Here is a 23,924-nt window from a genome sequence, read left to right as displayed (position 1 = left end):
GCTACACTGACTCGCTGCTGCTATGCTAGCGATGCTACACTGACTCGCTGTCTCCTCCAGACGCTTTCTGCCAGGTCCTCGTCGCCACCATGGAGAACACGCCCGGGCTGCGCTACATCTGGAGCGCCTTCAAGCCGCTACTGCAGGGAAAAGTCCTCTACACGCCCGACACGCCCGCCGCTCGCCGCCTGATCAAAGAGGTGAAGTCCAGACAGGAAGTGGGAAGAGATTGTTTCCCCTCGGGATTAGCCCGGACGTGCGGATGTGGATCATCCAGGTGTCTTTTCCTGACTGCTGTTTTCCGTGCAGGCCAACGCCACCTTCGACGCTCTGGGTCGCCTCCGGGAGCTGGTGGACCTGTGGGACGAGCTCGGGCCACGCGTCTGGGACTTCTTCCAGGACAGCCCTCGAGTCAACGCGCTCCGGGTGAGCTCGTCGAGACGGTCGGAATATCCAAAGAGCTCCCGCCCACAGTCGGTCCTTTCAGTCCTGTCAAACCCGATAAAAACAAAAGAGAAAGTGGGATTAGGTCTCTGGCTCCAGGTGGGAACGTCTGATTCACGTCTATCAATCCGTTGTGTTGCACCTGGAATCGGAGGGTGGGAAGTAATTAGGGATAAGCGCTGGGTAATTTTCATCCGGGCAGAAAGGATTATCCGTGGAAGTGGAGGACGTGGACTCGTCCCCCCCTTCCTCTCCGTCTCCTCACATCCGTATTTCCTTGACTCCGACATTCCGCCGGTGTCACTCCAAATGAGCTTATGGGCAGCTGGAGGGGAGCAGACCCGGGAAGCTCCGAACATTCCAGGTATTCATTTCCCGGGCCTAACCTTTACACAAATGGGCCTGCAATCCTCCTTTGTCTTCATTTTCTCCCCGCCTCGCCTCTCTCGCTTCCCGCCACTCGCGACCACGCCGGCGCCTCCGCCGCTTTGTCATCCTCAAAGGTCGTCCAAGGTCGCGCCGCGTTTCCCGTTGATGAACCAATTACCGTCGGCACCGGAGCCGCATGTGCGATGGAAGATAAAGCGAGCGGACCCGCGGAGGAGGACGCAGGAGCAATCAGGGGTTCGACAGGATTCCGGCCGTTACCGTGGCAACTGGGAGTGCGGTTTGGCATCGGTTTGACGTCGAGAGAGGAAATAGTTTCATGTTCGAATCCCAACTTTTCTCCGCGCCCCTCCGAGGTGGCGTTTATAACCACGGAATTCCAGATGTGCTGCGCAGCAACGCGCCACCGAAGCGTCAGAACAAATGAAACCGGAGTTATGGAACGTCGGGATTGATTGTTTCTATTTCCGGGCAGCAGGTAAACGGACTCCAGGGAACTATTGTCTGTTACGGTTCCGCTCGTTCCGAGGGAGAACCCAAGGAAGCGCCGCCATGAGCCCGAGACGACACGCGGCGAACTTCCCCAAGTTTGCGATCTGGTTTCCCGCTCGTATCCGGCGTTCCCGAACGTTCCGTCCGTCCGTGCAAATGTGGGCTGCAGATTTATGGAGCGGGCCTCGAGTCCAACGGCGCCATCTATCTTGTGCCGCTAATTAACGCGACTCCCCGACGGCGAGGTCGTGTTTCCTCCCGCTCCTCCTTTATTTATCCTGCAGCTTCCGGGGGGGGGGGGGGTGCGATGAAAACGGTCACTGATTCTCTCTTTCCGATCAGATGTTGCTGAAGAACCCGCTGTTCGCCGCCCTCGTGGACCAGAGGCTGAACGGGACGGGCTGGACCGCCGAGCTGCTGGCCAACTTCCTGTACAACGGGCCTCCGGAAGAGCGTCCGTCCGGGATGCCTCCGTACGACTGGAGGAATGTTTACAACGCCACCACCGAAGTGCTGACGCTGCTGTCCAACTTCCTGGGGGTGAGTGGCGGCTGCACGTCCGCGGCGGCCGCGGCGGCGGCGGTGGCGGCGGCTCATAATGAGCTCGGAGTGGTTTGTTAGCGATAACCAGCATTCAGATTAGCTGCATTTGGCCTTTGTGGCTTCGGATCCGCAGCAGATGACAGTATTTACAGCCTCTTTTGTCTCCTGATGATGTATTCGTAGCCGTCGCTGTCGCTGCTCTATAATTTACCGAGACGCCGCCGCCGCCCCAGCGGGACGTGAGCAGGCCGCATCCTCGCCAGGCACGATGCCGTTTGCTTCTCTTTTCCCTCCCGGAAACAGATCCCTGACGTCCGGGTTTTCTTTGCTCGCCACCGCTCGGTCGTGTGCTGCCCTCTTATCTGCCCGTCCACATCTCGGGGTCCTGGGAGGACGTACGTGGGGTCCTGGAGCGCTCACGTTAGCCGTGAGGCAAATAATGCGACATAGCGATGCTAACGGCAGCCGCCGCGAGGCGGAACGTCATCTGCTGTGGCTGCTGGGGCGGAAATAAGAATGAGAAAAGTTTGCTCATGTTAAGGACAAACATGTCGCCCATCTGTTGAGCTGCGTTTGCACCGTGCTCCCGCTCACTCGTGCACCCGTGGACGTGCGTGCACGAGAGAGTGAAGCGCTAATGGTAAATCAGTGCCCACCAAGCTGCTCCCGTTTTACAGCTGGCATGGCTTCCTGGTTTGGTGCCATCCGCGTACGCGGGGAAGAGTTAGCACGCACAGTTGGAGCCACCGGCCACCGCTGCTGCCTTGCTCAACAGCGCCCTGCCCTGCCCGGATCAGGGCTCCCAAGGTGGACAAGGGGAGCTTTCGGAATCTTCAAGTCCGTGAACGTCAAGTATCTGCAGCCAGCCTGCGTAGGGACAAATGCTAAAGAACCCTCTCCCCCTCCCCGAAGAACAAGCTAGCTTAGCGCAGAAACATCACGGTTTTGAGACTTTAAGATCAAAAAGGGAGAAAAGTGTAAATGTCACGCGGCGCCACATCAGACGTGGCATTTATGAAAAGGATTTCCTCCACTTGGCTCAACGCTTGAGCAAACTGACCAGTCGGTCTCCGAGATCGTTGATTGTGTTCGGAATTAATGCGATCTTTTGTTTTACAGCGCGCGTGGGGGGGCAGTGATGATATGGGTGAGACACCCCCACCCCCCCCAGCCTGTGTGCAGTTTAGTCGCTAGCTGTCCTTTATGCTAACTATCTATCTAGTTGTGTCAGCTAGCCTGTCCCTGTTATCCTCTCCTCTTGTTGAGAGTGGAGATAAGAGCTCTGAACCTCTCTCCCAGTGTTTGGACCTGAATAAGTTCGTGGCGGTCCCCACGGAAGGCCTCCTGGTCGCCAAAGCCCAGGAGCTCCTGGAGAACCACACCTACTGGGCCGGAATCGTCTTTGAAAACCTCGGCCCCGATGCCAGCGAAGCCCCGCCTCACGTCAAGTACAAGATCCGCATGGACATCGACGAGGTGGAGGGCACGAAGAAGCTGAAGGACAGGTACGTGCTGGTGATCCTCCAAAGGTCTAAAAAGGTTCCAAGGCCACCCTTGGATGTAAGAGCGCTCTAAAAGCTGTTTAACCGCTACGTTAGCATGTCAGTTAAAGGTCGCAACCTGCACTATTAACAAAGAAATGAGCTAGCCTGGCATAGTTGCCAGGTAACTGTGCTAGCTAGCTGACTTCCTGACTTTCCTGGCGTCCCGCGAAGATATTCTCACCTCGCTACGACCTCTAAAACCAATCTTTACACTCCGGCTGCTCTCCAGTTGCTCCTTTGATGATGTGTGTGCTTTTAACAAGGCTGTGGGTTCCCGGCGCCGGCGACAGCGCGTTCAACGACCTGCGCTACATGTTGGGAGGCTTCGCCTACCTGCAGGACATGATGGACCACGGCATCATCAAAGCCCAGACCTCGGAGGCCCCGCCCCTCGGCGTGTACGCGCAGCAGATGCCGTACCCTTGCTACGTGGACGACGGGTGAGTAGCGTTGCTAAACCAGTTGGCTAATTGTGTTAGCCTTTAACGACCGGGCCAAAGGCCTCCATTAGCGTGGATGAATTAAAGTGGGCATCGAGGCTCAGTGGGAGAGAAGAACTGGAGGGAAAAAGTCGACCTAAACTATTGATTTTAGTCAAACCACAGGAAGTTCTTGAATACTTGATGGGTCCTGAATTATTCACGTAACCACCCCGAGTCCTCGCCGGCCTTTTTAAGTTGCTCCGGCGTTAGCGTGCGCCCAGATAGCAACACCGCTCTTCTGTGAATTCCTCTGCAGGAAAAGGGCACACCTCCGCGCGTTAGCATTAGCAGCGCGAGCCGCAGAGGTCCGGTGACATCATCGCTGGCGTCCATCCCCTGCAAATTGACGACACGACTTTATTGACAGAAGCTAGTAGAACACGCCGCCGTTTTTCCTCTCGTCTTTATCTCCCGATCACACCTGCAATAAGGAACTCCGAGTAGACACACACACACACACACACACACACACACACACACACACACACACTCAGTCTTTCTGCTGCCATTTGAACATTTTTTCATAAATTATTAATGCTCAAAAACTGCTATTTCATTCATAAATAATAGAGTGACATCACACAGAAGGGCGCTACAAGACAAGACGCATCGCGGGGGAAGAACTTTAGCCAGTAATGACTTTTATCTCCTGTTGTGCCGCCGGCGGTGGAAATCTAAAAAAAAAAAAAAAGCCTTGACCTCGTTATCGTCCACCACGCGACCTTTGAACCAGTGTCCGCGTCGTCCCAGCTGGCATTTGAAGCTACGATAACGGAAACCAGCTGACTGGAAATGTGCGGGTGCGGCGTTAGCGCGCTAATGCTGCTTATTTCATCGTCGTCGTGGCCTTTTGAGCCGCCATAACGTCCTTCGTCGGGTCGGGCGGGTGCATCTGCTGAGGAGGATTTTCAACAACAGCTAGCTTTATTCAGGCGCTAGCTATAATATAATATAATCAGCATGGTTAGCAGATGAAATAACTGATAGGCTACAACTGGAACCCCAACGGTTTTCCTTTGGAGTGGGTTCCCCTGGCAACCGGTCTTCCCATCCACCTTGTTCCGGGTGGCCTCAGCTCTCCGGGACCCCTGGGTGCACCAGGGTGGCAGCGCTAGGAGCTCCACGCGGCCTTTTTCAGGTCTCAACATCACAGGCGTTGCTTTTAATCCGACGCTCGTTCCGTCTCGGGGAACGAGAACGCCGTCGGCTCCTGAGGAGCGTGTGCCGTGAGCACGTGCACGCGCTTGAAAATGAGCTCATTGGGTCTCTTCAGCTCCAGACAGACGCGGGTATATTTACTCCGAATGAGACAAAAGCTGCTCCCTGGGGACCGAGTGCTCTAATATCTCACCGAACAGTCCTCAAGTTCCCTAAATTTAGGCCGCCGATGGAACCGGAGCGCCGCCGCGCAGCCCCGCCTGGAGTTCTATTACTTAAGCGTCTTTGATCGATCAGATGTATAATTCAGGAGCATCTGGTGGCAAGGTTGTCGGTGTCAAACACGGCGTGCATGACTGATCCACCCCAACACAACCGCTCCGCTCCGATGGAGTCAACTCAGACGGAATCTGCCAGATAATTCCGGGATTAGCATCACCTCCACAGGAAGTGGGGGGCAGCAGTGAGCAGCCCCCAACTTTGAATTCCCGGCTGCATGCGCACATTCCGCATCCCTCATACGGGAGCAGTTTGCCCGGGTTTAAGGCTAAATGTATTTTAGTGTTATCTTTATTGGTCTGCTGATGTTAGCATGCGCGGAATACAAAGCCGACTTATGGAATCTCTCTGAATCTCTCCGGCGCCGCTCTGTCACCGTCTCTGTCACCGTCTAATAAAGCCGAGGAAGCACTTTGTTGTGCCGGCCTGAGGAGGAGATATTGACATGACATTTTGGTGGCATTACGGAGCCGCTTTAATATCCCGTTATTGTGTCGTAGCGGCGTCAAATCATGCATCATCTCTGGCGCGGCGCCGCGGCTCCTCCATCGAGCTAACACGTCAGATTTATGAAGGTTAGCTCGATGGCGTTGAATAATACGACCGGGGTCGTCCTCAGCGGAGGAACTTTGATGGGAACGCGAAAACAATCTTCCGTTAGCGGCGTAAACAAGCGCTGTGCGGCGTTCTGGGACCGCCGGCGTCGCCATGCTAACGAGGTCTCTCCGGTTGCTCTCCTGCGAGCAGCTTCATCCAGGGGATTTCGGGAATGCTCCCCATGATGCTGGTGCTGGCCTTCATGTACACCGTGTGCATGAGCATCAAAAGCCTGGTGCTGGAGAAGGAGCTGCGGCTCAAGGAGGTGCTGCGCGCCGTGGGCATCCAGAACGCCGCCCTCTGGGCCGCCAGCTTCACGGAGAACCTGGTCCTGCTCACGGTCCCCTGCGCACTCATAAGTGTCATGGTCAAGGTCAGTGGAGACGTTCCGGAGGGCGAAACACAAAGCATCGGATGCGGAACGACGACAGTTTGTGGGATTCTCGAGGTGCGGAATGCAGATAGCAAGAACGGCGCTAATGCTAACAAGCACGCCGGACCTTTGATTTAAGGAAACAACGGCGCCAAACAAAAACGGCTCCGAGTCCACATTTTGTGTCGTCGTGGCCCATTTCCTGCTTTGTGTTGCGGGTTCCTCCATTTTGTTAATCAGAGCTAATTAGCCATCGCAGCTCCGAATCATTCCGTCCCGGGGGTCAACAATCGGGCAAACCTCTCATAATTCCTCTGTGTTGGTGTGATTTCATCGCCTGCTTTGTTGACGGTTCCCGTTCGGCCGTTCCCGGGAATGTTCCCGTGAACGTGACGAGAATGCGTCAGCGGAACGCCGCGCGCTACTTAGCATTATTGAATGTGCTGGGGTAATAACCCTGAGTGGGAGGAGGCCCGGCGATGCCCTTCCTGACGCAACGCTCCCGGCTGGATGGGAGTAAACGTGGTTTAATACGGATCTCATACGGAAACGATGGAGATGGATTATGCGAGAGACAATTCCGGACATGCGGCGTCTCCCCGCCCGGCTGACGAAGACAAATCTGAGCTGTCAGTCAGGATGGGGGCCGCAGACTTCCTGTTCGAGCTCTCGGGTCGGATTATCGAACCTTTCGACACCTCTCCGTCTCCGTGCACGCTGGTTAAACCCCGGAGCGGCGTGCGAGGGAGGAAATATCCATACGGCGGCGTCATCGCTATGGTGATGTATGAGTGACAGCTAGCGCAATCATCTAATGGCTCAGACGCATCAATCATCACTGGAAAACTCCGCGCGCAAAAGTGAGGTGAATTTATGAGGCGAAGCCGAGCGTGAGCGCACGTTTGGGCGCTTCCCGGTGGTGCACAGCACTTCCTGTCACCCCGTTGCCGATGGGAACCGTCAGGAGAAAGGCAGCTAATCTCGCCGTCCGGGAGACGGACGAGGCCACGATGCGGCGTCGCTCGCCCGGTCGTGGCGGCGCCGCTAATGGAAAAAAAGGTGTTGTTCAAATCGCCCTAATCAATTTCCCGGGTTTAATTGGGAAGTGTGGCTGGCAAATAAAATCTGATATTTGAACAGCTGCTTGAAGTGTAATTTCCCATCAGCCTAATGTGTTTGCAAGGCTGCGACCGTTCGTAAACATTAATAACAATAAATTGAGTTAGCGAAGCGCCCTGGAGCCGCAGCGGCGGCGGCGGCGAGCCCGGAGTGTTTCCGCGCCGCCCTGGATGCTAATTTCACGGCCGTTTTCAGCGCATTAATAATAATAGCGCATCAAACGGTGATTACCGGGACGCCGGATCTGGATCAACTGTGACAACGACGCCGTCTGTTGTCCGCACCTGAGTCCACCGTGGGTCCGCCGCTCCGTTCCAGAGGTAATACCGGCGTTATGACACGTGCAGGATGGGAAAGCTGGAGCGATACGAGGTTCGGCTACACGCGGCGCCCTTGATGCGACGGCGGGAAACCGGCTGCCAAATCCTGCTTGTTGCGTTTCCGTCGGCTCGTTAAACGTGATTAATTTGTTACGCGCGGCGACGGAGAGCGGCGGGGAAAAGAGGCAGGCGGCGGCGGCGTCTGCGTCCGGGAGCACCTTCACAGTTGGGAGACGGCTATTGACATCTCATCAATCAGCCCATCATGCCCAAAAAAGAAGGGCGGTGCTGAAATCCCTGACTGGGTCCCTGTTCAGGACTTCCAGACGGGTCTCTGGTCAGCTGGCCCCCTGCCTCAAAGAAGGCTAGCTAAGCTAACGTGTTCCGTATCCGTGGTGATAATATATGACCTCCTCGTTGAAGAGGAAGTCCAATTTTCCGTTGCTAACACTCCAACTTTGTGGTTTCGTGGACATGATTGGGAACGTCCTTCCGCCCCGATGCGGCTGCTCCGCCCTCCAGGTTCCTCCGCAGTCTGGCGCGCTCGCTGCCTCTGTTCATGACGTTAGCCTGGATCTACTCGGTGGCCATGATCGTCAAAGGCGTGGTGGCCGAGAAAGAGGCCAGACTGAAGGAGACGCTGAGGATCATGGGAATGAGGAATGTCATCTACTGGCTGAGCTGGGCCGCGTCCTTCGGCCTGCTGCTAGCCCTCAGCGCGCTCTTCCTCACGCTAATACTCAAGGTGATTCCTGGTGATTTAGCTGTTAAAGGAGGACCCGGAGCTAATTTTACCAAGTCATCGGTGTTCGGCACAACATCGGGACCTGTTTTAAACCCGGAAAGATGCTAAGAAGCCAAAACGGCGAGACAAGATGGTTCCACTCGATGCTAATGCTGCTGCGCTCGGAGAGTTCATTTAATCTCTAGAAATTTAGACGAGCTTGGCGTCATTGTCCATTAAAAATGCTCCAGAATGCTGTCAATCGTCTGGGAAGAGAGCACCGGGATGACGGGTAAATGCCGGAGATTCGGAACAGGCTAAATTTGGTGATGGGTCCTCTTCTGCCCACTCCCAGATCGTCTGATGATGAAGCCTTAGCCCTCGCACGTTAGCATAGCACTCATTCCTCTTTGATCTCATTTGTCGGGTCTGTTTCAGGCTAGCGGCATTGTGTTGTTAACACACGGGCTAGCTTGCATACGTTAGGCTAATGGCAAAGGTGCCGTCTCTGAGCTTCATGATCAGACAGTTTGGGGTGAGATCTGCTTGCTAATCAATCAGCTATGCTAATCACAAGTCGCGAATGTGGTCCAGAGTCCGATGCGAGCGCTAACGTCCTGTGTCCCTGTGTCCCCAGTACGGGGGCGTCCTCCAGTACAGCGACCCTTCGCTCATCTTCGTCTTCCTGCTGGTCTTCTGCCTGACCACCATCACTCAGTGCTTCCTCATTAGCGTCTTCTTCTCCAAAGCCAACTTGGCGGCAGCGTGCGGCGGCCTCATCTACTTTGCCCTCTACTTGCCGTACGTCCTTTGTTACGCCTGGAGCGACGTCATGGGTTTCCCCGCCAAGGTTGCCGTGGTGAGTACAGCCTAATCTCCGACACGCTCCGACCCGGCTGTCAGCGCCGCGGCCGGCTGTATTCCGAGTCCAACGCAAACGCTAACGCTCCCTGACAGCCGCCGCCGAGTCCGGACCCAGGAGATAAAGTCAGATTTCATCGGGGCTTTGTTGCCATGAAAGGAAGTTGCTTCAATCGGAGCAGCTCCGCTGACAACGAGGCGCCGGGTCGCGGCATTGATTCCGATTTGCTCCGACGTGTTTTTGGCACGAGCCCGGAGAGTTTTGCTAAACCTGCAGATCTTCAGGTAGCAGGAGCACGGAACGCTGACAGGAGCCCGACGGGCGCCGCGGCGCCGCGTCCTCCCGAGTCCTCCGAAGATGAATAGATCAGCGTTGCTCAATCCTCAGCGTAGCCGTTCAGCCTGACCTTTTCCCGGATGTTGCTATCATTTGTCGTCCTGGCTGCGGACAAAGAGGCGGAAAAGCTTCGATTCGGAGCTCCGGGCCACTGATGTTTCCTTATCCGTCGATCCGCGGGATCGGCGGACGACAAAGGCGGCCGTCTTCCCGGGCTATCGCTAAGCAGCAGCGAATAACATCAAAAGTTTTCACCTGGCAGAAGTCGCCTCCGCGTCCACGTTTCAAGCTCAGAGGCGCCGCGTTTTAGCGTCGACGGCGCCGCTGAGCGTGATCTTCCTCGGAATAAATCCCTTCAAACTTCTCTGGCATTTGATTGGTTTTTGCTTTGATGTTCGGTGTTTCAAGCGGCTCGTGTGCGTGATGCCTCTGCCCTCTACAGCACTTTAGCATCAGCGTTAGCAACCTACCCGCGCACTCTCCCGGACCGGGTTCTAACCTGGTTTTTGACAGCTTTTGATTGTGGGAAAAGCTTCAGGCAGCGTTTCTGGAGGCTAACAAGGTGGCCCCATCCGACCGCTTTCTGCTTCCAAATCCAGAAAACTGGATTCTGTTATTTTGTCAGAGGTCAGCGGGGGCGTCACGCTGGCCCCCGCCGTCGCCCTCGGCCCTCGGCCCGTGACCGCCTGCCAGCAGCGTGGGCCAGAGCTTTGGCCTCGCTGTCGGGGTCGCTGCGCGATTTGAGCTTCTCCTCCGACGCTTGAGCAGAAGCTTCTGCGGCAGCGCCAACCAAGGGCAGAGCGTTAGCAGCGTCCTCCGGTAGAACCGCGCATGGCTCCTCACGATGTTTATTTCCCTTTATAGAGAAGTTAAACCCCAATAAGTCTTTTCGTACCTGAAAACTAGCACCAGAGAGGGCGATCCATTCCCTGTTGGGAGAAGAACGTTAGCTGGTTAGCCTAGATTGTGTACATGATGTGTTTATGCTAAAGTGGGATAGCGTAGCAGGCTGGAGGTTAGCAGGAAACACGTGTTTTTGAGTGTAATTCTTTCCACGCCTGCAGAGCGTCCTCTCGTGCGTGGCCTTCGGCTACGGCTGCGAGAACTTTGCCAAATACGAGCAGCAAGGCGTCGGGATTCAGTGGTCCAACATGAGCCAGAGTCCGGAGGGAGGCGAGTCCTACACCTTCACCCTGTCCATCATCATGATGCTCTTCGACGCCGCGCTGTACTGGACCCTCACCTGGTACATCGAGAACGTCTTCCCAGGTGGCTGAAACTGATTTGTTACCGTCTGACAGCAGCGCTGATTGAGTTTTATGCAGATTAGCACCTGGCGCAGCTAACGGTGATCGCCGTAATGCCTCTGAAATTTCCTTTAATCAAAAGAAATGGGGATCTGCGCCGCGCTGTCGGGAGGAAACAAACACATTAGCTAACATGCTAGCTTGTTGTTCGTGCCTGAAATGTTGCTTTCCAGGCCAGTACGGGATCCCCAAGCCCTGGTACTTCCCTTTCACCGCCTCCTACTGGTGCGGGACGACACCGGCGATGGACGATGACCCCGACCTGCTGAAGGACGCCGTCGCACAGAGCGGTAAACCTTTATTCCGCCTTATTAGGCTGAAAATAATTGGGGCTGAGCTAATTGGGAGGGGTTGCAACCAAAGATTATCGCCTGATTTGACACTGGGAGTGTTAATAGCGGCGGGAAGGCAGGTGAGCATCTCACCGAGAACGTTATCGCTAAAAAAGTTCCCAATTAGCATCCTGAGTAACGAGACGTGCGGCTTATTTTCATGCTTTAGGAGCTTGAGATGTTTTCTTCTTTTTTTCTTCTTTTATTTCGTGTGTTTTTTAAAGAATACCTGGAGAAACCGCCGCCCGACGTGAAGGCCGGCGTCTCCATCCGCAACCTGGTGAAGATCTACAAGAACGGAAAGAAGCTGGCCGTGGACGGGCTGAGCGTGGACTTCTACCAGAACCACATCACGTCTTTCCTCGGCCACAACGGAGCCGGGAAAACCACCACGATGTGAGTCCGATGATCCGCGCCTGGGCTGCAACGTTCCGGCTTTACTGAGGGGAATTCCTGGGAAGTGTGGGGATGTTTTTGGATGACGGGGAACGAAACCCCGCAGCGAAGGAAGCAGGTTTGAGGGGTTGGAACGCACAACGCGGCGGTCCGAGTGACGGTAACGGAACGCCGCAGGAAAGGACAAAGGAAGGACGGTCGCACAGCGGAGCTCCAAACTAGTGTCGACGCCAGGATTCATCCGCAAATACCTTGGAACTTTTCCTCCGTGTCGCGTTTGTTGAAATGGGAATATTTTAGAAGGCAAAGGTCAAACGGTCTGACCTCTGTGGAAGAGCTTCTGGTATCCGGCTAATAGCCACATGCTAACAGGAAACGCTGCGTTTTTCCTTTGTCGGTTCACGTTCATTTCTTCCGCCCAGGTCCATTCTGACGGGACTCTTCCCGCCCACGTCTGGAACCGCTCTCATCAGCGGATACGACATCCGCACGGACATGGACGGCGTCCGGAGGTACCTGGGGATGTGCCCGCAGCACAACGTCCTGTTCAACGAGTGAGTGGGCGTCTTGGTTCCGGTCTGATCCCGGTCGGCCTTCTCTCCTGGTTCTCTGGTGCTCCGTGAACTTTGCTCTCTCCCTGCAGCGCCTCTCTCCCCCCTCCACCGACCCGCCGTCGGCCTTTCTCCGGCTTTGTAATCACTCACGTCTCCGCGTCTCCACATCACAATTCCGCCCGAGCAGCCGCGATTCACTTTAATTAAAATTAATCCCAGAAGAGCTTCAGTCAAGTGGGGCGGAAAAATTCAGCGCAAACATAGAAGGAGGGTGTTTACTTAACAGAAATCCACCACATCATCAGGTAAACAACGACACGGCGGAGCCACGTCAGTTCCAGGTCGTACGTTTCGGGAGGGGGGGGTAAAATGATGAGTGACACCTTGGAAATGAAGGGTGAGACCGTCGCTTAATCATGTTGCCTTCAGGGAACGTCGGAATGGCGCGCGTCAAAATGAACGCACACTGTCTGTCATGCTGGGGGCAAATGTTTCAAAACTGCTGATTCATTCTGTTTTAGCATGCTAACGCTAACGAAAACAGGACAGAACGCCTCTCTGGCTCTGGGACTTGCTCCACAGCTCCCCTAGAGGCGGCCAACTGTCACTGCATACAAAACCCCATCTAAAGCCATTGTGTAGGGCAGGGGTGGGGAACCTTTTTCATATCGAGGGCCATTTCAATTTTTATAAAGTCCTCCGAGGGCCATACTATTATGAACACATACCTAGGGATGCAAAAAAAAGACAAAAAAAAGTCTATAACCACTGTGTTACTAAGTCTCATGATTGCTGCATTTGAGTTTGAATTATTTATTTAGCACACATGCATATAAAATCACCAAAAAAAATAGAATAAAATGACAAGTAAAATATGTTTTCATGATCATACAAAACAATAAAAAAAAGAGGTGCAGAGTTGAGGCAAGAGACCCGTAAGGGCCTGTTCGAGGCCTCTACTCACAAAAACTGCAATACAACAAGATAATCAAGAAAATAAATGAAAAGAAAGAAAGATAAAGACAATAATAATAACAACTAGAAATCACTCGGAGAGCGCAGACCTCCGCCAAGCGCAACAATTCCTGGCATATTGTGATTTCCACCATAAATATTAGTCCCACATATACTTTGACTACATATTTAGATTCCTTGACCATAAAAACATACCGTTAGCCACTGGAATCATTACAATATACTGTATGTCTTAGTTCAATAGTTATTCACGAAAAAAAATTCACGCTTAGAAACAATTTTACGTTGGCCGGCGCGAGCGCCTCAGCGGCGGCTACGAGGCGCGTTCACGAACTCTCCTTCATCGTGAGGTTTCAGCTTCGTGGCTATTAATTCACTCATCACAAAACTTGCACGTGTAATATTCTCTCTGTCGGTACATGGTCGTGTGAAAGCTGCTTGTTGAGCCTCCAAACTCCGACGAAGAGCATTAATTTTATCCAAACGCTTCTGTCCTTTCAACTCGTCGAGTTTAGCGTGTTTCGCGATGCATTTTTCGTCCGTGTCAATCAGTCCAGCCCACTACGTGCATCACATGCTGTGTTCACTGACCCTGACCTTGCCTCGGACATAACATAACCGTCTGTTTTATCTCAGAAAACGGGAAAAGATTTCCTCTTGATACGAAAGGCAAAAATACGCTACCGCTGCTACTCACAGCTCGCGGAGTTTAGCGAACGGTCCCACTGTATAAGTGCACATATAAAATATAAAAATCTTATAGCGTTGCGGGCCGGTAGAAATGGTCTCGTGGGCCGTATACGGCCCGGAGGCCGGGGGTTCCCCACCCTTGGTGTAGGGGAACATGTGACCTCTGACATCACACCACGCACTCATAACGACCGTTTATTTGGGTTGACGGTGACGTGCGTTGAGCGGCAGGTGCTGCCCTCACCTGTCCGTGTCCTGATGCTGTTGGCGCCTCCGCAGGCTGACGGTGGAGGAGCACGTCTACTTCTACGCCAGGCTGAAGGGCTGCAGCCGCCAGCAGGTGGCGCTGGAGATGGACCAGATGATCGCGGACGTCGGCCTGCCCCACAAGCGGAAAGAACTGGCCAAGAACCTGTCAGGTGCGTCCGCTTCCCGCTGAAATAATCCCGGAATGTCGGCCCGAGCCTTCTCGCCTGTGCTCCTTCATCCCTCGCAGGGGAACAAATGCGACTTCCTGTTCTGTGAGACAAGCGTGCGGCGTCCCCGCCTGTCACCTGTATTAATTCGCCGTCTGCGGGAGAGCGCCGGCGGATCCGGCGTGATAAATCGGGTCTCAATTGCTCGGGAGCAGAATCACTGAAATAAGACTCTCAAGGTTGATCCGCGCTGACATTTCCGCCACATTAGCGCGGCTGGAAGCGCTTTGAGGAGCGCCGAGCCTGGAAGCACCTGGAGAAGGTGCACGTTAATCTCCGTTTCTCCTTGTGAACCTTCCTCGGAGCTTCTTTTCAGGCTGAAAGGTGCCTCCTGCTGTGGTCCACAGGGCCCGGGACCGAACAGGGACCTCCTCGTTAGCGTTATTCACCCCCCCCCCGACCTCCAATCAATTAGCTGCTCTTCTTTCTTCCAGGTGGGATGCAGAGGAAGCTCTCCGTGGCCATCGCCTTCGTGGGCGGCTCCAAAATCGTCATCCTGGACGAGCCCACGGCGGGGGTGGACCCGTACGCCCGCCGGGGGATCTGGGAGCTGCTGCTGAAGTACAAACAAGGTGAGACTGGAAGCTCGGGAAGGAGGGGGGGGGGGGGTCGGCCTTCCGCACGTGCTGAAGGAGCCACCAACCTGTCTGGAAGTGTGAAACCTTTCCCAGGAAATCTTGCAGTGCCCCCGCCACGGTGATGAACCATTCCGCGATTCCGAAGCCGGCGGAGAGGAATCGTAATTTGCGCGGCAACAGATTGAAATGGAGGCGAAGACGAGTGAATCCGAGGAGCTTTAATTGACATTGCTGTTTAACAGAGTCCGTAATTGTCCCGTCCCATCCGTCAGGCAGCCGTGGACGCCCGGCTCCGTCGGTGGCTGCGAGCGGGAGCGCGGACATTACGGAAAACGTTGCTGTCGACAGATGTCTAAATGTTTAATGTGCATTGAGCGACATTCCACCCTTGCCGTGTCATTAGCTTCTCCCTCTCTAATCAAATCCTTTCACTCCAGTTGGGAGGCCGAGATAACTCCGTTCTAATGAAAACACATTCCCACTGGGTCGGAATGTGGTCCTTCCTACCGCAGCGTTTTGCAGCAACGAAGTGCTTATTTTTCCGCGTTTCCAGGGTTAACGGGTCAGCTGTACGGAAGTGGGAAAGATTGGCCCTGAACAAAAACATTGAGATCCAAACGCTACAAGGCAGGAATGAAACCTTCAGGGGGACGTTTGTGGCACAAAGAGGCGATTTTATCGGATTTTCCGCATTCATTAAAAGTCCGTTTTTCAAACAGCGGCCGTTCGTTTCCATGTGATTGTCGTTTGACCCGTTTTCAGCGGGAAAACGTGGACGTGCTCCGTGAATGGGAATTCCTGTGGAACGGCAGCGTTTTTAAAGCTATTTTCACGTTGTGTTCCGTGTTCTGGTTCTGGTTTCTGCTGTTCTGGAATGTGGAATCACCTTCTGGAACGTTCCTCGGCCAGAAAGGTTGGAAAATTAGCATCAAATGCAGGAAGCGGTCGGAGGACGTTCCAGGAGGCTGCCTGGGAAACCTGGACTGTATTTTTAAGGCTTTACTTCTGTCCTCGCGGGCAACCACGTGGTTGATTTAGCGGGAACGTCGGGAGTTTCGGCCTCGTGAGCCCAACACTCGCGGCCCTTTTTGATGTATCGCGCGGCGCCGCGATGCTCCGCCGGGCGCCATAAATCACGGCACCTTTGTGGGCCATCGGCAGCCCAAACACATTTGTTTTCCTCCCCTAATTGATGCGCCGCAATTAGATGTTTTTCATTCCCTCCGTAGGCTGAGCACAGCTTCAGGAAAACTCTGAGTTTTCTCCTCCTCTTCTAAAGTAGACTCCCACTTTATTTGGCTGGATTTCGGACCGTCGGTCGACTGGGAATGGTTGACCGTGGCTCCAGACTGGAGAGGGCAAAATGGCGCCTGCGTTGTCGTTCCGGAGACGAGGTTAAACTCAACAAAGAGCTCGCCGACCCGCGCGACCTTTCGGGTCAACGACGCCGGCGCTGAACAGCCGGAGCTTCCGCGAACGCCTCACCTGCCTGTTTGTGGACGAGGATGCTTGACGTGGCGCCTCCGCTGGGAACCAGCGTGGTCGGTAGCCGCGTCACGCCGACACGCTTGGTGATGTCGGAGCGATCCTTGACGCCTCAGACGGAGGCCTCATTCATCGAGCGAGGAGACATTCGCTTTACGAAACTCCTCCTCAGTTATTGGAGGATGTTTGATGCTCCGTTTGATGGTGGAAAATAGATCCGAATGGTTTGATTTGGAGTGACGCTCTGGGAGGTTTTAGCCTTTCATTTCCTTGTTTGATTCCAGCCTCCGTTAACGTTCTCCTGAAAGTTGTGCACGTGTGTACTTTAACATTGTCATTGCCACATTCTATATAATTAACAGCCATGTTAACGAGGACGTGGCAGGATTCTAATGTTAGCTGTGTGTTGCTAAGCAACAGATACCTTGTAAACCTCAGCCTCATTTTGCTTTGAAAATTTTATGAAATGTGAATCTAAATCAGGTTTGAAGTCCTGCTTCGCAAATGCACCGCGGCACGGTTACATTTTAAAGCCTGGCTGCTAGCATTAGCCCGGAGCATTGGGGCTTAATTCTGCTCTCACCTTCACAATAAAAGCTGTCAGGTAAATGTTTGTGTTGGATTAAATGGCGGCGGCGTGGCCACGCTGCGCCTCCCGGTCCTCCGGTTTTTCCCCGCTGATTCCTGCGGAAGGTGATAATTAACATGTGCGATGCTATGCAGCGGGATACGAGCGGATTAGCACACCTGCGAATCACCGCGCGCTGTCGTTGTCAACGCAACTCCTCGGTTTTTGTCTCCGAATTCCATCCCAGATTCACACCAACACTAATTCAGCTTCTTTTGTCGCCACGTGGGTTAAAAACAACACGGAATCAACAGTTTGGTGACGGATTGCTATGCTAGCATGTTTGATCCTTCACTGTCCGCCTACTTCTTCCAGCCCGATTTAGATCGTTTTTAGCCGTCATCGCTTCTTTTTATTTCTCACGCCCTCTTTGGTGTCGCCGACGCTGATCCAGCCTCTATTTTTGCCTCCCGGCAGGCCGCACCATCATCCTGTCCACGCACCACATGGATGAGGCGGACATCTTGGGCGACCGCATCGCCATCATCTCCCACGGCAAGCTGCGCTGCTGCGGCTCCTCGCTCTTCCTCAAGAAGTATTTTGGCAGGGGCTACTACCTCACCCTGGTCAGGGACGGCGCGGCGAAGATGGCGGCCCAGAGGGGCGGCATCATCCAGGATCAGGCCCAGGAGGTGAGGGAACAGAGCCCGAAGTTTGCCTCCTCTTCCTCGTTAGCTTCTGTTACTTGAATCCATCTCCCTCCCGATGATCCGTGTCGAGGCTCTCCCAGCGTGACAACTGAAAACACCTACACGCTGGATGATGCTAATTGTCACCGGGAAGAGGGGTGATTTCCACCAGCGGCGCCCGGCGCCCTCGGTGTGGGCGCCTTAACGGCTGACGCCAGCGGGGTTTGGAGCAATTAGCATCAGTCTGCAGACTCTCTGATGAGCAGCGTCGCCTCAGATAATTAAATAACCCGAATTTGAGTGAGGAAGGAATGTGATTTATAGGGAAAACGTTCTCGTCCCATGGTGAATAATGACCCCTGAACGCACCACGTGGCCGGTTGCTGTGGCGTGTTTGTGTTTCGGAGACGTTGTTAAGTTGTGGTTGTCTGATTTTGACCTCCAGCAGAGGAGGAGCTGCAGCCCTGACGAGGGCATCGGCAGCCGGAGCTGGAGCCCCCCCGACCCCACAGGTAGGGACCGTCGCCATCGTGTTCCACCTCACGTCATGAAGCAGCAGCAGGAGAACAGGCAGGACATGGATTTCTTCGTCCCACTTTCTGAACGCTCTCCTTCCCGCCGCGTGCGTCCCCCAGGTCTGACGGCGGTGGGTCAGCTGGTGCGGCGCCGCGTCCCCGAGGCGGTCTTCTTGGAGAGCGTCGGGCAGGAGATCACCTTCGTCCTGCCTTACAGCGGGGCCAGAGATGGAACCTTTGCTCAGCTCTTCCAGGATCTGGACCGGGCCATGTCTGACCTCGGCCTCACCAGCTACGGCATCTCCGACACCACGCTGGAGGAGGTACAGCGCTCCGCTCCTGGTCTTCTTCCCACCGGGGTCACCCCGTGTTGAGGAAATTTAAGAGGGAGTTTAAAACCGGCCGCACGCCGACGCTTCCCTCGGAAAATTTGGCTTTGTTGAACAAAAGTGTGAACGTGCATGAGGGCGCTTCTTTAGCGCCAACCTTTTCTCCGGTGAAAATATGCTTTGAAGAATTCCGAAGTGTGTATCGAAATTTAGTTTTCTCTCAACAGCTTTGTGAGCCGAACTTGTTTTCACCGCTCGAAATCCACAAGTAAAGTGGGAATTTTAGCTACTTTTAACCTACGATATAGGTTCAATTGTGTACATTGTTAAAGGAGCATTTGTGTATTAAAGAGGTCAGAATCATCAGATCACCTTTAGATTACTTATGACGGAAAACCGGGCTTTAGCCGGGTTAGCGGCTATGCTAACTGCAAGCTTGTTTTTTTCACAGATTTTCCTGAAAGTGGCTGAAGACACTGGAGTGGACGCTAGCAACCACGAAGGTCTTGTTTCTGTGTGTGTGTGTGTGTGTGTGTGTGTGTGTGTGTGTGTGTTTGTGTCCGGACAACTGTGTCCAACAACTTTACTTTTTCGCGTTACATCCCATATTTTCCCCAAAAGCACCTGTGCTTGTGTCGGGCAGCCCTTCCCATTCTTATTTATAACCCTTAAATTGGGTCAGGACCAGAACAACATCTCTTATTTGTATTCCCACAGCGGCGGAGCTGTCGACCAGACACCGCAGACGAAGCTCCCGCGCATCGGAGCGGAGCGGCACCGCCCGACCCGAGCGGCTGTCTGGCATCAAAGGCAATCCGAGATCTACTTTTCAGTGCATTAAAACACCATAAAGATTGGAAATGTGACGGCGCGGGAGCAGAACCGGAGCTGTTGTGGCTAACCTGCACGTCTCTTCCTACAGGAAACGGGGAGAAGCTCTCCAACAAGGTCGAAGGTGAGCGCCCGACCTTTTTCCCATCTTGTTTTTTAGCATTCCCACCCAGTCCCGCTCCAAATTGACGGTTTCACCTCAGCGGCTGCTTTGGGAAGAGGGCACAAACAAGCGCTCCGTCCTCGGAATAAATCACCTCCAACCAAATTTCCCCTCTCCGCTTCTCAGGCCTGACCGACGTGAGAGAAATTCCGCTCCTTCTGAAATGATTTTTAATCAGACCCTGTTTGCCGGAGCTTGTTTGCCTCCCTTTCCCGCCAGCGGAGCCGCTCAAACGTGGCAGATGAAAGCAGAAAGTGCCGCGCCGAGACGTGATCGGCCCATTAGCCTCCCAACCGCTTGTACATATGCGCGGATGATAAAGAATACGATGGGTTAATGTCCCCAACAGACCTGAATCGGAAGGCCGCCGTCAGCGGGAAGGGATCCAGGGTCATCACCGGATTGGACCTGATCAGGAGGCAGTTCCTGGCACTCTTTATCAAGCGCTTCCACTACGCCCGAAGGAGCCGCAAGGGACTCGTTGCCCAGGTAATAGCCTCCGTCTGTCACGCTGATGAAGGGCTGTCCGAGCGGGAGCGCGTGGGAGGATCAAAGCAGGCTAATACCAAATACACGTTGGTGTTCAACATCAGCTAATGACGTGGTACGATCGAGCAAGAGCCGCCGACGCTTCCGTCTCGAAGTGGCGTGGAAAAACGCCGCCGGGAGGCAGTAAAAGAGAAGAGGAACAGGTGGAATTTAAGGAGCGTTGAGGCGCTAATGAACTGTCTAGAATAGCTAGAGGAAACTAGAATAGCTAAAGGAAACTAGAATAGCTAGAGGAAACTAGAATAGCTAAAGGAAACTAGAATAGCTAAAGGAAACGCCGAGAGGCTGAGAATCTGTTAGCATTTGCCCCTCGCTTCCCCACACATGCTAATGACGTGAGTACGTGATTGCTAACCAATTACGCAGACGGCAGAGCGCTGTTAGCCTGTTCAGCAGACGTCGGCGTTATTTTGTTTGCTCGGGAGGCCAAAACCAACAAACAGAGAGCCGCTTTGATGGACGGGCGACCAATCAGGATTCAGGGCGCCGTTACAGCTCTCACAATGCATGTTGACTCTTCTTGTTGGGACACTTGGGTTGGTTAATGGGGTAGCGAGGCGTGCTACCGCGGTAATAGCTCGGTTTGAGACGAGATGAGTCCTTTGTGAAGCTGTTCCGTCCTGCTGCCATTGAAGGCATCGCGCCTTTGAACGTACTGCAGGTGGGTCGTAAATCATCCCATCGGGAGAGTTTCGCCAGGAATCTTGCCGCTTTCATCTTCCCAGTCGCGCCATGACGCGTCCTACCACCGAGCGTCCTCACAAAGGCGCCAACCGGCGTGCGTCGGGGAGAACAACGCGGCGCCTGTGTGAGCGCCGCAGGATCATCCGGCGTTCCGCGACCCTCATTAGTCACTGTCGGTGCTGGACGTCCCTCCTCGGGGCTGGATAGAAGGATAACAGCACCAGCGTGTCAGGACAAGGCTGCACATTGTCTACCCCCCCCCCACGCCTGTGCGGTGAGGTAATCTCCGGGACTACAGGCAGTTCGGGGAGTTTACGAGAGATTATGGCACGAGAGACAAAAGCGGTGATTTACGGGAGCTGGAGTTCGGCGGCGGCGCAGGGAGGCAGTAATTGGACGTGCTGCGGCGGACGCGTGGACGGGTTCTGATCCCACCCCCGCCTAGGAACACCGGGGGTCGGATGATTGCCCCGGATCGGTGTTTTGATCCTCCAGACGTAAAAAAAAACAACGGCGCGTCGCCGTCTGGCTTCGCCGGATCCCAAACGCGCTTTCACCGTGTTTTGGCGTTCGTTTCCGAACTATTTTCCGATCCTGCTAACGGGAGGGTGAACGCCGCGCGGCGTTCCCGGGAGCGCTAGCTGTCACCTGCAACCGAGAGACAGAGAGGAGAGGAAGAATCCGTCCTCCCTTTTCACCATCTGCCATTTAAGTTTCTCTTTATCTCCCTTTCAAGCTCCATAAATTCGTGCTTTCCGATTGTAGCATCTTGAATCGGGCGGCAAATTGCGCGGCCCGCAATTAATCACGCGAGCGCGCGGGGGGGGGGGGGAGCGCGAGTGGGCCCGGCTAAGAATGATTAAACATTAAAGATGTTTTGCTCTTCCCCCCCCCCGCTGACCTTTTTGTCTGCTCACACAATGAGATGAAAAGAGAATTACGCGACGACAGGAGGGACGCGTGGATAAAAGCGCCGCCGCCGCCGCCTGTTTCCTCCCAAAGAAGCGACGTCGCGGGAGAAGAGGAGCCAGTAATTACATCTGGGCGTCCAGGAAGTGTTTAATCAAACCCATGAAGCGTGCAGGGGAGGCCAAACACGCTGGTGGGGGGGCGTATTAATGGGGGAGCGCTGTTGCCGCGGTAGCGCGTTATTGTTGATCGCATCGGTCGTAACGACAGCGCCGGGACGCCGGGGGGGCGATGATGAAACCCTCCCGCCTTTCAATCTTCCCTCCATTAGCATGCGTCTCAACCGGGTTATTGGAATGTATCTGACATTTCCCCCAGGGGGGGAGACGTCACGAAAGGACTGATGGCTAACGTCCGTCTCCGCCCCCCCCCAGGTGGTCTTACCTGCCGTCTTTGTGTGCCTCGCTCTCGTCTTCTCCCTCATCGTCCCACCGTTCTCGGAGTTCCCCAGCCTGGAGCTGCAGCCCTGGATGTACGACCTGCCTCAGACCACCTTCTACAGGTGAGACCCTCACCAGGGCTCGGTTACTTCCTGTTACCGTGGCGATTTTGACCCTGTGCTGTAGTGCGGCGGCGGTGATGAAACCGTTGTGATGCTCGCCCAGAGGCAGCCGCCGCCCGCTTAGACGGCTGTTAGCAGCCGCGGCGGCGGAGACGAACGGGATCAGGCTTCAAAGGCGGATCGGCGGGTTCCTCTCCGCCCGCCGCCGAGGTCGTCAATCTGGCCGCAGCGCCGCGCACATCCTCAACAGAGCGGCGACATGAAACGAGCGTCTCCGCTGATAACATCTCCACGTCGGCGCCGACCATCTCCAACGTTAGCCGGAGGAAAATGATCCCTTTCAACGCCAAAAGGCCACTTGAATCCCAATCAGCCCGTCTGGGCCGACGCGTGAAACTGATCTCAGAGCTGTTTCTGTTCCTGCGGCGCGAAGCCGCCGCCACCTGCAGCATCCTCTCCCCCCACCACAAACTCACTTTGAAGAAAGAAATAATCAACCGCAGCCAGAATCTGCTTTATTTCCGATCTGATCTCAGCGGCACCGTGGGCTGGGTGACCCAGACGTTCCACTGGCTGCACCAGATCGGCCTTTGGTGTCCGCTAACGACGTTCCGGGAGTCGTTCCTTTGCTCCATCACACGTTTTTGCTCAGATTTCCTCCTTTATAATGATCCAGAGCTCAGAAGAACCTGGACATGTCTGACACCTTCGAAAATGGCGCCTGTCTCTTTTCCGAGGTGAGGACTCGAGTCCTGGTCGTTCCGTTGACCCGTCCGAGCAGCGTGGGGGTTCCACCCATGTGTGGTAGGACAGGGAGGGTCGTATCCTCACGAATTTGGCAAATGTTTTCTTTCATCCTGCAAGAACTCACTTTTAGAAACAGTTTTTGGGCTCTTGTGCGCCAGTTTGGGACTCCTGCTAATGCTACTTTCATAGTAGCGTTAGCAGGAGTCATCAATCCATGAAATAGTTGCTCCCAACAAGTTCGACCTGCCCAAAACTTCCTGACGGGTGCAGAAATGTCCCTAAACGACGGATCACCTGCCGTTTCACAACTTTAACCCAAACTGACAAGACGTACTTTTCCCCGTTAGCATTCGTACCGCCTGTATTTGATATGTGTCACCGGCACTTAGTCGGACAGAATCGGCCAAGTGAAATTCCTGGGAACGTTTCCGGGATCCGCTCTCACGTGGCGGATTTTAACACCCGAGTTTCTCTGACATTTTCCCGCTGGCCAATTATTAAACATTGTCTTTTCTCTCGAGTGATTTTTAAACATCCTGCCCGACGGCGACGGCGCAATTAAAACTAGCGCGCCTCTTCATCTTAAGTTCATCCAGACGAGTGTTGCGGTTTTTACAGACATCATAAATGCCAATGAGCCCTTTACGCTCGGCGTGGTTGAGCAACATAATTGATGCAATTTCAAAGTTCAGGGGTTTTAAATGCCTAAAACACAGATGTTTAATGTGAAATAAAATGCAGGTGTCGCTTTAGCATTTTAATGCTATAATCCTGCCTCAGATCTCCGATATCGCACTTTTCCGGGTGTGCGATCGTAACTGTTGGAGAGTTTTATTAACCTTAATCATCGGGCCGAGCCGGCCGCCGTTAATTGTGGAACGCGCAGCCCCGTAATCAGACACCTGGATCGCCAAGGTCGCGTCGA

The 23,924-nt window shown here is 54.2% G+C and overlaps 1 protein-coding gene across 5 annotated transcripts in view; it reads left to right on the top strand.

Moving 5' to 3' along the window:
- Positions 1-23,924, top strand: part of LOC130522705 (phospholipid-transporting ATPase ABCA1-like) — a 64,794-nt gene that overhangs the window by 4,462 nt on the left and 36,408 nt on the right. For 2 of the 5 annotated variants that reach the window (XR_008949686.1, XM_057027348.1), the window contains exons 3-23: positions 61-200; positions 310-426; positions 1,666-1,863; positions 3,166-3,371; positions 3,674-3,850; positions 6,077-6,299; positions 9,100-9,321; positions 10,725-10,929; positions 11,141-11,257; positions 11,524-11,695; positions 12,118-12,249; positions 14,194-14,333; positions 14,825-14,962; positions 17,499-17,713; positions 18,156-18,222; positions 18,346-18,548; positions 19,006-19,057; positions 19,272-19,364; positions 19,477-19,509; positions 19,898-20,037; positions 22,125-22,252. Coding sequence is in view for 4 of the 5 variants with exons in the window: in XM_057027348.1 (XP_056883328.1) it covers positions 61-200; positions 310-426; positions 1,666-1,863; positions 3,166-3,371; positions 3,674-3,850; positions 6,077-6,299; positions 9,100-9,321; positions 10,725-10,929; positions 11,141-11,257; positions 11,524-11,695; positions 12,118-12,249; positions 14,194-14,333; positions 14,825-14,962; positions 17,499-17,713; positions 18,156-18,222; positions 18,346-18,548; positions 19,006-19,057; positions 19,272-19,364; positions 19,477-19,509; positions 19,898-20,037; positions 22,125-22,252 (3,118 nt within the window). In the remaining variant the exon portion in view is untranslated. Of the gene's footprint in view, positions 1-60; positions 201-309; positions 427-1,665; positions 1,864-3,165; positions 3,372-3,673; positions 3,851-6,076; positions 6,300-8,260; positions 8,484-9,099; positions 9,322-10,724; positions 10,930-11,140; positions 11,258-11,523; positions 11,696-12,117; positions 12,250-14,193; positions 14,334-14,824; positions 14,963-17,498; positions 17,714-18,155; positions 18,223-18,345; positions 18,549-19,005; positions 19,058-19,271; positions 19,365-19,476; positions 19,510-19,897; positions 20,038-22,124; positions 22,253-23,924 lie in introns of those variants that run through there. The other 3 variants (XM_057027349.1, XM_057027350.1, XM_057027351.1) reach the window with 3 other exon arrangements.

Source organism: Takifugu flavidus, chromosome 3 (genome assembly GCF_003711565.1).
Source record: "Takifugu flavidus isolate HTHZ2018 chromosome 3, ASM371156v2, whole genome shotgun sequence".
NCBI classification, from domain to species: Eukaryota; Metazoa; Chordata; class Actinopteri; order Tetraodontiformes; family Tetraodontidae; genus Takifugu; species Takifugu flavidus.
Note: the sequence above shows the minus strand (reverse complement) of the source record. Positions and strands in the feature narration are given on the sequence as shown.